Below are 20732 nucleotides of genomic sequence, written 5' to 3'. Positions count from 1 at the left end.
TGGGTGGCACACAGTGAATCTCGAAAATTGACTCGTGGATCGTGGTAGTGGGCCACGTGGAACTTAGTTCGAGGGGGAGATTGTTGGGAACAAAGTCCCACATGGTGTGAGGCCTTTTGGGGAAAACCGTGCGGGCTTGGCCCAAAGCGGACAATATCACACCATATTAACAGTGTATTTGGGCTAGTTTATCCCAACAATTGGTATCAGAGCGAGGCTCAAGACGGGTTCATCTTGGCGTGTTCAGTTCTAGCCGCGACATATTTGACGATAATCGTAATATTTGTCTGAGAAATTTGACCGGTGTGCTACGCACGTTGAGACAAACTTTGTGGCGAAGATTTGGAGATGCGACCTATTGAAGGCTATGTGAAAAAGGTGGATCAAGTTTATTTTGTCAGAAAATTCAGGCCAAGGGGGAGAATTGTTAGGTGTTTGCCATAATTTTCTTACCATATTTGGTTTTCCTATCTCTTGAAGGAAAAGGGCAATATAATTACCTTAACTAGGTTTTCCTTTTTTTGTAAAAGAAAATTATAAATCTCCAATATTTGGCTAGTCCTTTTTATTGTAGGAAAAGGTTTGGACTTCTATAAATTGAGGATCCTTCCTTCTCATTCAGCAGCATCCACAATGTAGCCATAGGGGGCTTGAGAGTCGTGTCTAGGGGGAGAACTTTACGGGACAAGTGTTAGTGTGTCACTTGTGTTTGCCTCTTCGTGAGGTTGTTCTCTCGATATTTTGTACTCTCTTTTTTATATAGTGGATTGCTCATCTCCATCGTGGACGTAGGTCAGTTGACCGAACCACGTTAAATGTTTGTGTCTCTTTTGGTAGATTTCTCCTTTGTTGTCTGATTTATCGTCGTTAAAGGTTTGCTTTGCTAGCTTCCGCATGACACCTGACTTTTTTTTCGGTCCTAATAGATAGGAAGTTCAACCGAATTACATATGTATCTTTAAAATTAGAGGTGTTGATGATGTGTGTTTATAAGAAATCAAATAGGCGTTTGGATAAGATTTGGTTGAAATTTAAAAAAAAAAAATTATAGTTGTGTTAAAAAATAACTTTTGGAAGTTGAAATTATGTTTGAACATCCATTTTGCTTGGAAAAAGGTTGAAACTTATGAATGGAAGAAAAAAATTGGGGTATTATTTTGAGAGCGGTTATATAGTTTCATTTTCTCAAAAATATTCACCCATAAACTAGCCCGAACAAATTTTTGGAACTTGAAATTTTTTCTTAATTTTATTTTTAAAAACTGATCAAATTCTATGAACAAATAATAATAATTTTGTTTTAAAAGAAAATATTTTTAATTTTTTCTTTTTAAAAGTAAAAATATTTATGTCCAAACAGGAGCTAAAGAGACAAGGAAAACGTTTAGAGAGGTTGGTAACATGAGTTATTTAGTTATGATATTGTTAACTAGTAGATAAAAATAAAAACAGGGGTCAGTACCATCATAGAATGAAGACCTAAACTTAAATTAGTCGAAATAAAAAAGTTAATGATAGAATTATCTCGTTAAGACTAGTTTTAGTAAAGGACAAAAAGTAGTACATAAATAAATAGGCATGTCAGTCATATTTATTCATCTGCATGTCAAATAACAACCTGAAAAGAAAGAAAGAAAAAGGTTTAAGCTTTCCTAATTGAGCGGAAAACCATTCATTTTGAAACAAAGCTTTGTTGGTAGAGATTACATTTTACTATTTTTCACATTCATCAATCCATATTTTATTTCTTATTTCTTCTTCTTTGTAGTTTCCTCATGTTAACACAAACCTTCATAAATTTTGGTGGCTGAATCTAAAGACAGGGTTGTAGCCAGGGTTGTTCCCTACCCTGGCACATGACAAGAAAAAAAGGGGCTCAAGAAAAAACTCAAGGAAAACAAGAAGAAAAGAGAAAAACATTTTTTCCTCATAATAATGTACAAATTTTGATTGCAAAATTTGTTGATTAAGGTGGTAAAAATCTTTTTTTTTCCAAACATCAATCTCTGGCAATCAAGAAATGGCAGATTTAGAACCACCTATTGATACTGAAAAATTAAATGAAAAAATTCTGTGTTATGCACAGACAATTTACAGGTTAAATGGTGTTTGGGAAGGACCTGATCCTTTGACACCAATTATTCCTCTTTTCTTCGTTCAGATTTCCTTAGCTATCTTGATCACCCGTCTTGTCATGTTTGCCCTTAAAATCACAAGGCAACCTCCTTTTGTTGCTGAAATTATTGTAAGTATACATTAATTTCTTCCTCAAACAGTTCTTGGAATTATCTTAATTCTTTGCCCATTGCATTAAAGAAGGGAAACCTTGGCGTAACTGGTAAAGTTGCTGCCACGTGACTAGGAGTTCGAGCCGTGAAAACAGCCTCTTGCAAAAATGCAGGGTAAGGCTATGTAGAATATACCTTTGTGGTCCGGCACTTCTCCGGACCCTACGCATAAGCGAGAGCTTAGTGCACCGGGTTGCCCTTTGTCCATTGCATGAAACATTTTCTTGTACATTTAGGGTGGAATTTGAGATAGGCGGACAATATTTGAACTGTGGAATTTCCACATATTTTGATAATTGAATTAAACAACATTTAAGCTCCTCCGACAGCATGATGTTTCCAAAGGTAAATCGCGTGTTCATTTGTTATACTATAGGAAGAATGTGTTGATAGTAGACTGTAAATATCTCAAGGTTAATATTAGAAACTTTTTCTTTTTTAATAACGGTGATGCCCGGGTTTGTTTGATTGCACTTTGACAATTCACCGGTACCTGCTACCTTCCACTTGCATAGGTACAGGATAACTTTGTCCATGAAGACTTTACGCATATGGAAATATACCTTTTTGGCTTCTTGGCTAAGATCAAGCGTAGTATTTGTTCTTATAAGTTCAATACTATTACATAGTATGAATTTGTACACAATTTAGCATCTTTAATAATATTCAGCTCATTACAATCTATTATAGTTGTTCAAGATTAATAGAGTCTTGGTTGTCTATTTTGTTGTTAGCACTTAATGGTTAGTTATAAACTTAAGTTTCCTTTACTTGTATACATAAATCAATGTGAATGAAGAAACCATTTTGACCTAAGTTGCTCCGACACGGCAGTGTAGGTGCCGCACCCGTATCGACACGACACTAGTATGGGTGTGGGTATGGAATCCGTACCGGAACCCAACACCTGTATTCCCGAATCTTAGAATTTACATCTCGAAGGATCCGACCTCTAGATCCTCACCCGTGTCGAACACACGCACCTGTATCCGAGCAACTTAGATTTTGACAATCCTATTTGAGCTACATGAACTACTTTGTACCTTTCTTGTACTATTCTGCAGTTATAACTTTGATATGGACATGTATAGAAGAAAAGTTTAAGGAACTAAGCAATGATTTTTGTTTGTAGAGTGGCATACTTTTGGGTCCTTCAGCACTTGGACAGATAGTAAAGTATAGGAGGCAGCTTTTCCCAAACTACAACTTCCATGTGATTGAGACAATGGCTCATGTAGCCCTTGTGTTTTATGGGTTTCTGGTGGGATTACAGATGGATATAAAATCAGTTCTTCGAATCGGAATAAAGGCTAGGAATGTGGCTGTTATAGGGATCATTATCCCTTTTGTCATGGGCACAATATTGTTTTTCTCACTCTATCGCGACGAAGATGCTAGAGGTTTCATTTTCTATGGTGGTGCTCTCACTGTTACAGGGTTCTCTGTCTTGGCTAAGATACTTGACAAACAGAAGATCCTCCAAACTGACATTGGGAAAATGGCCATGTCTTCAGCTGCAATCAATGATATTGGTGCATGGTTTATTTTGGCACTAGGTTATGTAGTCACAGGGAGTACAACTAACATCCATTGGGCTGTAATTTGCACGATTGCCTACGCCTTGTTCTGTGTCTTTTATCTCCGTCGCGCCATTGGTTGGATCATCCGAAAATTGCCAGAAGGACAAGGATATAGTGAGTTCTTTGTATGTTCAATTCTTGCTGGTATGGCAATTTCGGGAGTTATAACGGATGCTTTGGGTACACACCCTATAATTGGTGCTTTTCTGTTTGGATTGAGTGTACCTAACCAAATGCTTCAAGCAGCAATCTTGGATAAGCTTGATGATTTTGTGATGGGATTTCTTATGCCAACTTTCTTTGTTGTTTGTGGACTCAGAACCAATTTCAGAGCCATGGGTAGTATTTATGAAATTGTTGGCTACATTATTCTATTTGTTTCAGCCAAAATCTTGAGCACATTTGCTGCTACTTTCTTCTCTGACATGTCTATTAAGGAGGCCTTGGCTGTTGGAATACTTAGCAATACCAAAAGTCTCATGGCCTTGATCATTATTGAAGCAGGTCAGGCACAACAGGTAAGTTTTTCCCCTCCCACTCGTCGTTTTGCTTTACTGGAAATCGATTTTTAGGCTAACCATCTTGTTTTAAAATCTTGATCAGATTTTGAACACCCAATTATACTCTCTTATGGTGACCGGCATTTTGGTGATGACGGTGATTGTCACACCGATCACTATGCTCCATCGTCCCTCGCAGGAATTGGCGCCCCATAAACGAAGGACTATACAGAAAGCTAAAGTGGAGGAAGAGCTTCGGGTGCTCGCGTGCATCCATGCCGCGCACGACATCCCTTCGGTCATCAACCTTCTTGGCTCGTCGAATTCTACACCAGCAGCCCCAATAACTGTCTTTGCTCTCCAAGTAGTAGAACTAGTCGGGCGTGCATCATCGATGCTAGAAGTCCACACCTCAGGTAAACGAGGCTCGAGAAGTCTTGGCCACGAGGAGGCACAAACGAGACAGATCATTGCTGCATTCGACAACTATGAGCTACGATCAGATGGTGTGATGGTTCAAGTACTTACAGCAAGGTGTGCTTTGTCCACTATGGATGAAGATATATGCAACATTGCCAAAGACAAGCGTGCAGCTTTCATCATACTCCCTTTCCACAAACAACGAAGCCTCGCTGGTGAAATGGAGGATGTTAACCCTGAAATTCGGGCTGTCAACGAGGGTGTGCTCGCTAATGCTCCTTGTTCTGTGGGAATCCTCATCGATCGTGGCCTTGCTGAGACAAGTGACTACGCAAAAAATATCGTTGTCCTTTACTTCGGAGGTCCTGATGATAGGGAAGCTCTGGCTTACGCGTTGAGAATGGTTGATCGTCCAGATACACGCCTAACTGTGGTTAAGTTTATACCAGGAGAAGGTGCTACAGATATAGAACCAATGGAATTTGCTGAAGAAAGTCATGTAAACGTCCACATTGACAAAGAGAGCGAAAAGTTGCTAGATGAAGAGTTCTTGAACAGGTTCAAGATCAGCACAGCCAATGACAAATCAGTAAAATACATAGAATTGTTGCTGAATGATGTAGAAGAAGCCGTCAAGGCAATAAAACTAATGGACCAGCATAACTATGATCTCTACATCGTAGGAAAAGGTCGAGGCATAGTGTCACCACTAACAGCTGGTCTAGTCGATTGGTGTGACTGCCCTGAGCTCGGGGCTATTGGTGATCTTTTAGTGACATCCGAATTCGATTCCACATTCTCTGTGCTGGTGATGCAGCAGTATGTTAAACCAATTGGAGATGGTTCGGTAAATTCTTATGGATCGATGAGTGAGCGGATAGGACTCGGGATGGACATGGACATGGACATGCAACACGCAGATAGTGAAGCTGGGGACGTGTTTTCCAGTTTTAGGAGGCGGCCGGAACATATGCCACGAGTCTAAAATGCAAAGTCTTAGCTTAGGCTGATGACAAAATGGGGTGGAATTGGAATTGGTTGAGACTTCAGATACAAAAGTTCCTGCAAGAATCAATGATATATTGGCTTTCATCTGACAAAAATTGAAGTGGGGTTGAATGATGAGGCTTGCTTTGTAATTGTAGTAAAAATGTAACTTTGAAATTTTTAAAACTTGAATATCTGACATTTTATGCCAATGTAAAATGTGTTGAGGCAAAGTGAACCATAGTGAAAGACAGCAAATTGATTCCAGGCAGGAGCTTTACTCCTTTAGTTTTCTTTATTTAACCAACTATATACCATATTCCAAACTTGTTAGCGTCGATTATATGAATCATTTTTATTCATCATCAGTAATAAATAATTTTTCTTCTAAGGAAAATTAGGTGCTCCCTAAACTAAATTCTCTAAATCTCACACTTATTCCTGCAAGGACGTGCAACTGTCCAACCAGAGTAACGGTAGACTTATAGCCTGTTTGGCCAAGCTTTTTTTTGGGCCAAAAGTGTTTTTTTGGGCCAAAAGCACTTTTGACAAAAAATTGAGGTGTTTGGCCAAGCTTTTGGAAGGAAAAAAAATGCTTTTGATGAGAAGCAGAAGCAGTTTTGGAGAAGCAGAAAAAAGTAGTTTCCCTCCAAAAGCACTTTTCTGATAAGCACTTTTGAGAAAAATACACTTAGAAGCAGTTTTCAAAAGCTTGGCCAAACACTAATTACTGCTCAAAAGTGCTTTTCAAATGAATTAGCCAAACACAAACTACTTCTCACCAAAAGCACTTTATTAAAAAGTACTTTTGAGAAAAACACTTCTCAAAATAAGCTGATTTTAGAAGCTTGGCCAAACGGGCTATTAATATATTCTGTTTTTAGCTAAATTCTCATTAGACCTGTTAAATGGGTCGACCCGACCCGGACCCGAACTCATTGACTCTTGGCCAGTGGGTCCTTAACCGGGCCGGTCCGGTTCACTTTCTTATAGGGGCGGGTCCGAATTTGACCCATTAATCAAAACATATTGATCCGACACGGACCCGTAACCCGTAATCCCCTAACCCGGGCCCTAATGGGCCAAATCCAATTTAATTTAAGAAAAGTTAAAAACTAATAAATGACAAAAATTTCAAACTTTATACATATATACGAACTTGAAATTACTACATGTCCTTGAAGCCGGTTAGAATAAAAATGAAAGAAAAATCATACTTTATTAACATTAAGACTTGAGAAACATATGGAATTCGACTATTTCTATAACTAATAGTCTAAACCATATGGAATTCGACTATTTCGACATGACGTCTCATAGTGTCTAGTACTATATTCTTTCTTCAATATTTGAATTCAGTTTTTTACCACTTGTCTAAATATATATATGTGTGAGCTGGTCCGGGCCGGTTGACCTGTGGGTCAGCTACCGGTTCCGGTCCGGTCCGGTTCAGTGGGTCAAAATATTATAGCCCGACCCAGGCCCCTTAAATTAATGGTTGGTCCGGTTAGGGTTTCGTGGGTCATGGACCGGTTAAAGGATCAAATTTAGGATTAGTTACCTCCTATAACAAAGGTTGATACCTTATTTATTTTAAATAAATACCCTTTTAAAAAATTATATTCCATAGCTATCTTTTGATTTTTTATAGCCAAATATCTATTTATAGTCACCTCCTCTCCTTAAGCGATAAAATAAGCTTTGTATTATTTTTCTCTCTCCACTCAAATTTCTCCTATCCCCTCAAATTTCTCGTATCCCCCATCCCATATCTATTCTCCCTCCCTCTCTCTCATCTTCCACTTTCATCTTACTACCAGTACTCTCCGGCAAAGCATCAAATCCATCAAGTTGAAGGAAGGGATACGTTTAATATATGCATGTCGAGTGTTTTCAATTAACGGTTCAGTGAGATGTATAATATTTAATTTCATTCACCTCTTCGGTGCTTAGATTTTGATGAGATTTCCACTCCTTTAGAGAAAATGGCTTTACTGATATGCTATCTGCCCATAGATCAATGGTAGTGCTGTTGGCCTAGAAACGGACAGGGGAATTGAGCGAAAATAAACATTAGGGTTCGTTCTTGAACAAAGACGACGGAGTTTGGGGCTGAGCAACTTGAATTTTCTGTTAATATATTTTAATGTATTTCAATGTATCTCGCTGTATTTCCATGTATTTCATTGTATTCATTGTCTTTTTTTCATTGTATTTCAATGTATCTCGTTGTATTCCATGTATTTTATTGTATTCACTGTCTCGTTGTATTCCATGAATATATTCATATATTTTTTTAATTAATATAATTTATGTATTCAGATGTATATATGTATTCAAATTGCTCTGTTTTTGTCGTATTTATCGGCTGGGAAAAATATTCAGCATATTTTCTCTGAAGATTGCTATGTTTTTGGGGTATTTTTTGGTTGAGAATCTTTTTTATAACTGGAAATACAAATTTTGTGTGTTATAATTGAGTTTGTTGAGTTATATTAGGATTCTATTATGTTAATTAATTCACTTTCCGTTTAAAAACAGCTGAATAGACCATGAATTGCGCTATTTACACCGTGAATACAATCGAATACAAAAATCTGTCTAGCTGTAATCCCCTGTTTCACGCCTAGAAATGCTACTGTATTCATGAATACAGTAGCTTAAATACAACGAATACACTCTAAGAAACCTGAAAACATAGCTATAGGAAGTAATATAGTAAATGGTAGCTACAACTAGCTAATAACCACTAAAACATAGTGGTTTCTGAAAGTTTCTCTCAAATGTAATGGGTTGTGTGGGCCGGTTCGTGGGTCGACCCGGCCCATTTGACAGGTCTAATTGTCATTGATTATGAGAAGTTTTAGGTCTTTTTGAGACAACTTTCCTCCGTTACCCAGTATAGTCCCACAAGGTGGGGTCTGGGGAGGGTAATACGTACACAGGCTTTACCCCTACCCGAAAGAGCAGAGAGGCTGTTTCCAATCGACCCTCGGCTCAGGAAAAGGAAAAGGAAAGCAAAAACAAAAAGCAAAAAGCAAAAAGCAAAAGAGCATTAGTAACTCCAGCAGAAATCACATAAATAATTATCTAAACATAAACCATAAATAAAATGGCATGCAAATATATCGACCAGTAACTACCATAAGGGGGCACAATACAATACACAGATCATCTATGGAGAGCCCTACCCCCCCCCCCCAGCCCCGGGACAGAAGTACGAAAAATTCTAGACGCCCCTATCCTGCAATCCTGATACTAGACCTCCAGACTTTCCTATCCAGGGCCATGTCCTCGGAAATCCGCATTCTAACCATGTCCTGCCTAATCACCTCTCCCCAATACCTCTTGGGCCTCCCTCTGCCTCGACTCGCGCCAACCACCGCCAGCCGCTCACAACTCCTCACCGGGGCATCGGGGCTTCTCCTCCGCACATGCCCGTACCACCTGAGCCTCGCTTCCTGCATTCTTCTGCATCTACTGGGACACCCCCACCTTCTCCCGAATAACTTCATTCTAATCCTATCTAACCTGGTGAGCCCGCACATCCACCTGAGCATCCTCATCTCCGCAACCTTCATTCTCTGGACATAGGGTGAGTCTTTACCGGCCAGCACTCAGCCCATACAACATGGCAGGTCTAACCACAACTCTATAAAACTTCCCTTGATTTCTGTGGCACTTTCTTGTCACACAAGACTCCGATGAGAAGCCTCCATTTCGACCACCCCGCCCCTATACGGTGCGTGACATCCCCGTCGATCTCCCGTCCCCCTGAATCACCGACCAGAGATATCTGAAACTGTCCCTCTTGGCGATGACCTGAGATCCAAGCTTGACGTCCCTGCCTACTTCGCTCGGCTCGGCGCTAAACTTGCACTCCAGGTACTCTGTCTTAGCCCTGCTTAGTTTGAAACCCTTGGACTCGATAGTCTGCCTCCAGACCTCAACCTCTCGTACACCAACCCTCTCTCGTCTATTAGGACTATGTCATCAGCAAAAAGCATACACCATGGCACATCCCTTGAATATGGCGTGTATAGCATCCATCACCAAAGCAAATAAGAGAGGGCTAAGTGCAGATCCTTGATGAAGCCATTACCACCGGAAAATGGTCTGAGTCGCCACCAACCATCCTAACCCTAGTCTTAGCTCCATCGTACATGTCCTTGATTCACTCTGATGTAGGCTTCCGCACGCTCTTCGCCTCCAGACACCTCCATAGCACCTCCCTTGGACCTTGTCGTACGCCTTCTCCCAAGTCGATAAACACCATGTGCAGGTCCTTCTTCTTATCCCTGAAGTGTTCCACCAATCTCCTGACAAGGTGGATAGCTTCTGTAGTGGAGCGGCCCGGCATGAAACTAAACTGGTTCACGGATATAGACGTCATCTCCCTCACCCTCGCCTCAACCACCCGCTCCCAGACTTTCATGGTGTGGCTTAGTAATTTGATACCCCTATAGTTGTTACAACACTGGATATCCCCTTTGTTCTTATACACGGGCACCACCGTACTCCACCTCCACTCCTCCGGCATCCTCTTAGTCCTCAAGATCACATTGAACAACCTGGACAACCACTCTACCCCTGGCCTACCTATGCATTTCCAGAACTCCACCGGGATTTCGTCTGGCCCGGTCGCTCGACCCCTACTCATCCTATGCAAAGCCCCCACGACCTCCTCCACCCTAATGCGCCTGCAGTACCCAAGGTCTCTATGACACTCTGAATTCCCCAACTCCCCTAGCTCTACGACTCGATCCCCCTCCTCGTTAAGCAGGTCTCGAAAGTACGCCTGCCACCTCTGCTTGACTTGAGACTCCCCCATCAGAACTCTACCATTCTCGTCCTTGATGCACCTAACTTGGTCTAGATCCCGCGCCTTCCTCTCCCTCACTTTAGCCAACCTGAATAACTTCCTGTCCCCGCCTTTCTCCCCCAATTCCTCGTACATGCGACCAAACGCCGCATTTTTTGCTTCCGTGACCGCCAGCTTCGCTTCCTTCCTCGCCACCTTGTAGTTCTCCCTGTTGACTCTCCTTTCTTCCTCGCTTGAGCTCCCTGCCAACTTAGAAAATGCCGCCTTCTTCGCCTCCACTCTTCCTTGGACTACATCGTTCCACCACCAGTCACCTTGATGTCTGCCTGAATAGCCCTTGGCTACCCCGAGCACATCCCGTGCTGCCTCCCTAACCAAGTTCGCCGTCACTGACCACATTGCGTCCGCTTCCCCAGAACTTCTCCAAGCTCCACCATCAGCTAACCTCCTCTCCAACTCCTGGGCTTTCTCCTTAGTCAAAGATCCCCATCTAATCCGCGGCCTGCCCCGAGCACCCCTCCTCTTCCTCTTCACCTAGAGACCGACATCTATCACTAGGAGTCTATGAAGAGTCGAAAGGGACTCTCCCGGGATAACCTTACAGTCCTTGCACAACCCTCTATCGCTCCTTCTGAGGAGGAGGTAATCAATCTGAGTCCTCGCCGCCGAAATTTTGAAAGTAACCAAATGCTCCTCCCTCTTCTGAAATGACGAGTTCGCAATCAAAAGCTCGAAAGCCCTGGCGAAATCAAGCAGCAAAGTGCCTCCTCCGTTCCTAACCCCAAGGCCAAAGCCACCATGCACCTCACCATAACCACCAGCATCAGCCCCAATATGACCATTAAAATCCCCTCCAATAACTAACTTCTCAGATTGGGGAATACTACTCACCAACTCGTCCAAGCCCTCCCAAAGGCGCCTCTTAACCTCCTCGTCTAGGCCTGCTTGCGGCGCGTAAGCGCTGATGACATTGAGGACCCAACCACCAATAACCAAATTAATAGACATTAACCTATCGTTCACTCGCCTAACCTCCACCATGGACTCCCTAAGATCCCTATCCACCAAGATACCCACTCCATTCTTACCCCTCACGACCCCAGAATACCACAGCTTATACCCGTCTACATTCCTCGCCTTCGACCCTTTCCACCTAGTCTCCTGCACACAAGCTATGCTGACTCTCCTTTTCTGAAGAATCTTCGCCAACTCAATGGACTTACCCGTCAGGGTGCCTATGTTCCACGACCCGATCCTCAATCTATGAGCGCCCGCTATCCCCTTCCCACCCTTGCCTCCCGCCCCACCCACAGAGCCGCTCCCTGCCCCCCTGCTCACCCCCACTTAAGATTTCATTTAACCAGTTGATTATAAAAATTGAGAGATATTTACCCAAATTTACTTTCAATTGAAGTCGCTTTGTGCATTAGGGGTGACCTATGTGGTTTGAAAAGTAAATCTATGGTCAAAAATACAGACCTGGCACTTAAGATTTCATTTTTGGCTAAGCAATTAATCATTGCTTATCTAAACCATGACAATTAAGTCATTAAGCTAAGCAAAAGGAGCTAGCCTGGCTAAATTAGATATAATGTGTATCTGTAGTATGTATGAAGTATAATAGTTTGATATCATCTTAGCATTAATTGGGTTACTGATCATCTGCGCCTCATTAAGGTTGCTTTATCTAAATAAAGATAGTAAACCAGTTGATTATAAAATTTGAGAGATATTTACCCAAATTTACTTTCAATTGAAGTCGCTTTGTGCATTAGGGGTGACCTATGTGGTTTGAAAAGTAAATCTATGGTCAAATTGATCACAAGTGTTCAGCTCGTGACGGATTCAAGATTTGAACTTTATGGATTTAGGATATATTGGTCATTTTGAGTTACTGAATTCGAAAGTTAATATTTATACGTATGTAATAAATTCTTAATATATATTTAAGGTCTGAGTCAAAAATTGTATTCGATTGAACTTGTAGCTTTAATTGTACATCCACCCCCTACAAGTCATCCTCTTTAAATAAACATGAACAACAAAATAGGAATATGTTTAAGGAAAATTTATATTTGAAAAATTATGAAGTAGAAATATAAAAGTCACATCTTAAATAACAATATGTAGTTACTGACAATATTCTTGACTGACAATTGAAAATTATAATTGTACTTTTCTAATATAATCAATTTAGTGTTGACCAACTAATAAGTCACATCTTGTAGTTACATGTAATTGCACTTATTTTCAATCTTCATGTGACTAATCCAAAACGTTGGTTTTTCTAGAAGAAATGTGACATCTTTGAAGACGGCGGAGAGGGCTGTGACATTATAGATTTGACTTCTTATCATATTAATGATTGAGTTGAATTATTAAAAGGAGAGTAGTGTGATAAAAAGACTTTTTTCTCATATTTTATTTTACTTTTGATTTATAAGGTCTTTGAGTTTCTATTAGCTAAAGTTACTAAACTACCCTTCGTTAAATCTTGCATCATAGTTATAGTAGTACTTACTTCTCTTCTCAAATGTAAGGAGTAAATAAATTTTTAGGGATATGTACATAAGGGTAATTTTGGAAAAACAAATTGAATTTTTTCTTGATTATATAAACAGACACTTATTTTTTGACCAAAATAAAAAAGCAAATTGGTCATTTATTGTGGACCGGAGGGAGTATAATTTTGTCCATCAAAATAAGGCAAATAAAAAAGGACATTTAGTATTTATTTTTTTCTCTATCTTTGCACCCTCTCTACTGACCATTAGGCAACAACTTTAAAGGCAAAGCCTTATTACACTAAATTACACGATACTCCATCCGATCTATTTTAATTAATTTTTTGGTTGTTCCCACACATATTAAGAAATTCATCGTTTAGCATTAATTAACAATAAAATTGACCATTTTAAACTTTATTATCTCTTTAATTTGTTCATTGAAAATATAATAAATACTCCAATACTCTTTACTCCAAGGACAACTTTAAAAAAGAAATAAGTTAATTTCTTTTAAATTCATATATTGAGGACCACAAAAAAGGACTAAAAAATCAACTAAAGTGAATCGGATGGAGTGGCTCGATAACAAGCGAGTTTGCTTCCTCAGCCAAATTTATGTAAACAACTACTTTTTGTGAACTCCACCTAGTTTCATCACAATATTTGGCTTTTAAACCTGTCATGAACCTCGCCTCTGATACCACTTGTTTGGACCGGAAAAATCAGGTATCATGCGGAAGCTAGTAACGTAAACCTTGAACGACGATAAATCATACAACAAAGAGAAAATATACCAAAAGAGACACAAATATAGAATATGGTTCGGTCAACTAACCTACGTCCACGACGGAGATGAGCAATCCACTATAATAAAAGAGAGTACAAAATATCGAGAGAACAACCTCACGAAGAGGCAAACACAAGTGACACATTAACACTTGTCCCGTAAAGTTCTCGCCCTAAACACGACTCTCAAACCCCTTATGGCTACATTATGTGTAACACCCCGTACATTCGGACTAGGTGTGGATATGTTAAATGGGTATTAATTTGATATTTTAGACATATGAAGTCCTAGAGGGATGATTATTGGTGAAAATAGTTGTTTCAGAATCAAGATGGAGAGTGAGGTGCATAAGATTCAACAAAATCGACTAAGTTTACAAAATGTCCGTCTTCCAGTAGCAGTTAGTGAAAATGTGTAAGGAATTTGAGAAAACTCAAAATATGAAAGGTGTACGCCTTTGAAATAGCTTTTCAACGATATATTATGCAGCCCGAACGGATCTCTGTTCAAAAAATTATGTGCGTTTTACAGAATAGTGCGCAATCCCGTGCGCGCTCTGAGCGCGGCCGTGCACCTGTGGCAGTGTTACTACCATTTTGCGCGGTCAGGTGCACGGTCAGGCCTACAGGTGCATGGGGGCGCACTTGGGGGGTTATTTTAAAGCCCTACTTCGTCCCCCACACCCCCAAAACACAAAAACTTGCTCTAGAAAGGGGAGCTCTAAAAAACCTAACTCCTTAAGGGTCCCTCCACCACCCAAGGTAAGTTCTAATGGTGATTCTAAGTTAATTTCAATTTTTCAACATCTTATTAATATGGGTAAACCCTCCATATCATTAGATATTCGATTGGGACATCATTGTTGAGAGAAAGAACCCTAGAACTCGAATTCAAGAGGAGTGAACTTCAAAAAGGTAATGTCTTCACCCTCTAATTGATTATACCATTGGATTTATAACGATTATTGACTCCAGTTCATGAGATATGAGTTGATGGGTTGATAGAAAAGCATGAACTGTTGTGGGTTTGGGGTGTTGATTGTTGATTATTGGTTAATGGTGTTGTTTACCTTATGGGTGATAAAGAATTATGTTGATTATAACCATTTGAGACTTTAGAATTTATCTAGGAGCAAGAGAATGGGTGATTGGGTGTAAAGACACCATTAATGAGGGCTACGAAGCTTTATACTCACCAAGTATTTGATAAAATGCCTAAGGGACCAAAACATGAGTATTATTGCTAATATGGAATCCCTTTGACTTGTATTGATATAGATTAAAGTTGAAAGGGTTGGAGAATGTTGTATTACGCTCAAGAGCAGGAAGTTAAGGTATGTGAGGCTAACTCTATATGTTTGGAAATGTTAATGATTCTCCCTGCACTATGTTTCTTTTACCACGTTAGTAATTGCCTCAGAAATATAGTTTAGCCTAGTTCCTTGAATAGTTGTAGAACTTCTATTTTCTAGCTTCATAACTCGTTCATGACTTTTATTTTGAACGTTGTGAGCTCAGTGCGTATTCAATATAGAATTGGGTTTGATTCCCCCGAGTCTTAGTATAAGTTACTCAGTATGCCATAAACAGTTGAAGTATCAGTATTCATAATCAGTTCAAGAATACATGTCACAGTCTAGTCCTATTCAGTATTCCGGGCCTTGCATCTCACGATGCAGGTAATGATTTGCAGGTTGACGATTCAGAGCGCTAGTATTCTCGTACCAGCTATTTGGTGATCCCTAGTTCTTTCGGGGCATTATGCTTACCTACAGTCTTCAGTATTTTCAGACAGTTAGTGTTTTCAGTACTTCATTAGAGGCTTCATAGACTAGAGTAACAGTTAGACAGAGTCTCAGGCTTTTCATGTTAAGCTATGTTGGCTGCAAATATATTTCAGAATTGTATTAGTACTTCCGCACTTTGCTTTATATCATCCAGACTTTTAGTATATCAGCATGTGTTAGTTTATCTTCCGCATTCAGTATGTTATGATATCACATGTTGATTCAGCCAGCCAGTTGGTTCGCTCGGTCACATGTAGTCAGGCATCGAGTGTCGTATTACGTCTAGGCGCAGGTTCGGGGCGTGACATTGTGGATGCTACTGACTGAGAAGAACGGATCTTCAATTTATAGAACTCCACGCCTTTTCCTACAAAAAAAAGGGACTAGCCAAATATGGAAGAATTATATTTTTCTTATAGGAAAAGGAAAAATCCAATTATGGTAAACATATTGTCCTTACCTTTATGAAATAGGAAAACCAATTATGGTTAGAAAATCTGAACAAACACCTAGCAGTTTTCTCCAAAGGAAGATTGTTTAGGCTCCCTAGGTTTGGTCCAAATGTAAAACTCCAATAACTATAATTATTGTGCCTCAATTCTAAATTAATTTGGATAATTATAATACCTTTTTTCTGATTATTGTGCCTCAATTCTAAATTAATTTGGATAATTATAATACCTTTTTTCTGAATATTCATTTCATATTTATTTTGCAGCGGTTTTGTTTTCGGTATCTCTTTGTTCTGCATTATTTTATATCAGCGAAATGTACCATTTTCCTTCATAAAATTGGACAAGTCTATATATAAATATAAAGTAGGGAAATAAGCCTGCCTACGTGTCACCTCTCATTGCCCCTAAGAATCTCAATTATCTCCATTCTCTTTTTTTTTTCCAGATTTTTCCTTTTAAGTGCTCTATCAAAAATTCTAAAGTTACCTTTTATAATAATAATCCTAATAATTGTGGCTCTTCCTATATATAATTACTTTCACACATCGCTTCACTTCCTCTTCCGTTACAACACCTCCTTCAACCGTTTCTTCCTCTTCTTCCGCCAGTTAAATACCCATCTCTCCCTTCGTTCTCTCCATCGGCCAACGTAAATCTCCTCTAGATTTCAATTGCTTGATTCTTCATCTATTTTTATGTATTTATGCAGATATTTAAATTAATTACGTATGTTGTAAATTTTGAGCAAATTGATTCCGACCTTTTGTATCTGCCTAGAGTGCATTTGTATTGTATTGATTAGCTTTGCTTTGTTTGTTAGTGTTTATAGGCTGGGTTCAAATAATGGTGCTCTGGAAGAACCAAACTTAATTCTTTTGTATAATCTATAATGAGATATGCTCAAGTGAGAACAAACAGGCTTTTGAAGGTGCCGGGAGTTTCAAGTGATGAAGGCAATAAAAATTGATGAATTGATATTGTGACTATTGTTTCGAATTTATTTTGAACAGGAAAGATCTCTTCGGATAAAGTATGGTGAAGTTGAAGAAAAGAGGAATCGCCAACTCGAGAACAACTGTTTCACATGCATTGTTTTACCGAAATTTTTATTTTTATTGTTGTGATGTTTTGCTTTTACTCAGTGTGCCACTATGGTTTTTCCGAAATTTTTTTTCGTATTTCTTGTGAAATGTGTTTTTCTGTTTGTTAAAATTTCTTGACTGCTGCTTGAGTTTAGGATTATTTTCCAGAATCTGCAAGTACCGCTCTCTTTCAAATCATATTCTAGCTAATATGTCAGCAGCGAACCATCTGTCGATAATGTCTAAGGTGTATGTGCATCTTCATGACTATTTCTTAAGGTCATAATTTTTCTTCCATGACAACATATCTTAAAGCTATTAGATAACTGCTGAAGCATATCAAAATGTGATCGGTACGGAGAATATGAAATTTTTGCAGGTTGAGAGTTATGTTTGTTGCTGAATTAAAGCCAAACAAGCAACAGTACTACTGAAATGTGAAAGAGAAGGAAATAGTGGGTGGTAGAAGCATAATTCCTCGAAGCTTTCATTAGTGCAATACCTATGTTTCAAATTCTTATTTTCTTAAGTTGATATTTGCATTGTTTTTGTTTCTCAAATAGGAGTAGTATAATATTTAGTTCAGTTTTGAAGGGTTCAAATGATGTTATTTCCTTCAGAAGATACTTGTATTACTTTCCTGCTGCAAAAGGCCATGTCCAATGTAAACCTTCAGATAGTAAGATTGAAAAGTCATTTCATCTGGATAAAGCCAATTAAAGGTTCGTATTTCAATTTTTTACTTTTATTTTTAAGTGCTTAAAGGTGAATTTTAACTTATATGCACTATCATTAAAAGTTTAAAAGACTATGTTTCAGGAACAATTGTATTTTACCGGTTGTAATGAGTTATTTATCAGTTATAATAATTTATGGTAGATCACAGAGAGATGATTTATTAATGTAAATTGATTCTTTATAAGAAATAGTGGACTCTTTTTGAAAATTTTCTTATTAACCGTGCAAAGCGCGGGTTAATTGACTAGTGAACTATAATTTACAGTTTGTATGTTCAGTTTTGTGTAACATTCCATAGCCAATTGAAATACATCATTACCATTAGTGAACAAGATCACATTACTAAAGAATTTCCAAGTTAGAAATGCAAATAATTAGTACAGCCTTCTGTACATTATTGCACAACATTGAGAATTTCAATTAAAAAAAAATAACGAAATCAAAAAGAACCTTACACCCCATTTAGCTATCAACATTTTTTGCAAATATCAAAAAATCACCAGAATTAATCAAATATGGCAACCACAACAGAAGAAGAAGAAAGCCAAGGTGGAAACCAAAGCAAAAGCTTCAAAAACAGACACAATCTTGAATAAAAAGGAATCAACAAACCAATGGTGCAATTTGTATAAACTCTTCTTCTTCCACCTTAAACCAGAAGACAAATTCTTGAACCTCCACCTCAATGATGTTGGCTTAGAAATATCATGATCCCTTGTTATTTCCCCTTTAGAATCACTAGCATTAAGATTTTTAGCACCAGTATTTCCTTTCTTGTTTAGCTTCTTGAATGAGAACAAGTAACCACCCGCTTTCATGTCTAAAAATCTTGCTTATCAGATAACTAAGACTGTGACAGACTGTTTTCACTAGTTTAAATGACCCTTAGGATTGAATTTGATTAGGGAGCGTAACGCAAGAATTTGTACTGTGACGATTATTTGCAGAGGTTTGATCGACCCTTAGGATTGAATCTGACTAGGGAGTGCCCTAATATAAAATTCTCAAATCAATTGAGTTCTTGACTTAGTGAGATATATAATGGAGGTTTTTGGAATGGTACAATAGTACGTGGTATATATAAGGTAGTGGAAAAGTGAGGGAATAATTAGGTGAATGATAAAGGGTATTTATGGAAAGTCAAAAGTGGGGGCTGGAAACTTGAGAAAGAGTATGAATAACTTGTCGTTGTTGCGCGTTATAAAATAATGAGTGGGGCGAAAGGTAGGGAATCGTGCTTTGGTGCGCCTTGTAGAATAAGTCCAGTTAGGAAACAGAGCAGAAATAGTGAAATCCAAGGAATTAGGAATTAGAAAGATATGTATATATGTACTGGCAATTTTTTTAGACCGTTGAATTGAAGTAAACTCTTCCAATTGGATGGAAATTTTGAGATTACATTTTCTTTTAATTTGTTCCGCAAGTAAAATTCAGAGTCTTGGCGTAACACTAAGAAATAATGCTTTTTTGTCAAAATATAATGCTTATAAATCAATTTTGGCTGTCAAAATTAATTTAAGTTGACTCAAGTCTTCAACTTCAGTAACACATTTACTTAATTTTACGCTGTTGTCGAACAATTTGAATCATCAATCTATTTGGAAGCCCAGTAATTAAACAATCCCATAATTACAATGACTTATCTATTTGCCATAACATAATTATAATGTAATTTTCAATGTCATATTTGATTGCACGAGTATTATTATATAGCTAAAAGTTAATTATAAAAAGAATTAAATAAGCTTTTGTAGGTGAAAATGTAAATAAGTTTTTAATGTGCGACAAATACATCTATATAAGAAATTAATATTAAAGATGAAAAATAAATTATTTAAAAAGTCTTTTAGTAATTACATGGTGTAATTACCACAAAGTCTTTTATGCTAACAAGTCACTATTTTACGAGACAAACAGCAGGTTAAACGGTATAATTACAACTAGTTACACATAAAATCCAATCACAATGTGGCATTCCAGACAGGCAAATAAACTAAATTATACTAATAATCGGTTATGTTGACTGTAAAGTTATAACACAAATGTAACAGATTAGTTTTCCTTGTAATGAGAATGGAATGCACATTTATTCTAAGTGCTAGCTAGCTAGCTATAAAGTCCAATAGAGATTTGAAGAATCTCAAGGCCAAGGCATAATAGTAATATTTTTCCACTGTGAAATGGACTAGCACTATCACTCACAATATTAGGTTCAGATTGAAGTTATGCAATAAAATGTAAATTTTGGAAAAAGTAAAAAGGAAAAAGAAGAAAAAAAACGATAAAAAGCAATAAAAAGAAGTTTGCGATTAATTCTTTTTGTGATTCATGACGTCTTGCCAGAGCTGTAGTCGATATTCTTTTTTTCTTAAACAAAAGTATCATTTGCATGAATTTTGTATGTTAGGATCTTACTAGAAAACGTCATCACCAACTTTTTGACATTTATTCGTCTGAAATTTTCTGAACGGGGCTTGGCTAATCGGTAAAGTTGTTATTATGGGACCAGTAGATTACGGGTTCGAGTTGTGGAAATAAATTTTTGAAGAAATACAGGTAAGGCTGCATATAATAGACCCTTGTGCTCCGGTCCTTCCCCGAACCCTGTCCTTTGTTGGTGTTAGAAATGAAAATGAAACTTCTCTCGAATTCTCCGATGAAATTATGAAGAAAGACAATGGAGACAAAATCGGCTAGGTTACTTATGTTTTGATTTGTGTCTTAGAAGGGTGTATATCTTAAGGAAAGGACGGGTCAGACCTTTTTGGACTTGGACTTAA

At 38.3% G+C, this 20732-nt stretch overlaps 2 protein-coding genes across 2 annotated transcripts; one reads left to right on the top strand and one right to left on the bottom strand.

Moving 5' to 3' along the window:
* Positions 1 to 1732: 1732 nt before the first annotated feature.
* LOC109214656 (cation/H(+) antiporter 15-like) lies at positions 1733 to 6059 on the top strand. The gene is made up of 3 exons (XM_019378595.1): positions 1733 to 2245; positions 3421 to 4386; positions 4472 to 6059. Exons 1-3 carry the CDS (start codon positions 2021 to 2023, stop codon positions 5771 to 5773), a joined length of 2493 nt encoding a protein of 830 aa, XP_019234140.1. The 5' UTR covers positions 1733 to 2020; the 3' UTR covers positions 5774 to 6059.
* Positions 6060 to 9949: 3890 nt separating this feature from the next.
* On the bottom strand, positions 9950 to 12117 carry LOC109214653. Its single transcript, XM_019378592.1, has 4 exons — positions 12077 to 12117; positions 11195 to 11927; positions 10299 to 11131; positions 9950 to 10217 (listed from the first exon to the last, which is right to left on the bottom strand). The coding sequence occupies exons 1-4, from the start codon at positions 12115 to 12117 to the stop codon at positions 9950 to 9952; spliced, it is 1875 nt and encodes a 624-aa protein (XP_019234137.1).
* Positions 12118 to 20732: the final 8615 nt, after the last annotated feature.

This window comes from Nicotiana attenuata, unplaced genomic scaffold (assembly GCF_001879085.1).
Source record: "Nicotiana attenuata strain UT unplaced genomic scaffold, NIATTr2, whole genome shotgun sequence".
In the NCBI taxonomy this organism is placed as follows: domain Eukaryota; kingdom Viridiplantae; phylum Streptophyta; class Magnoliopsida; order Solanales; family Solanaceae; genus Nicotiana; species Nicotiana attenuata.
The sequence above is the reverse complement of the archived record's forward strand: the minus strand, read 5'-3'. Positions and strand labels throughout refer to the sequence as shown.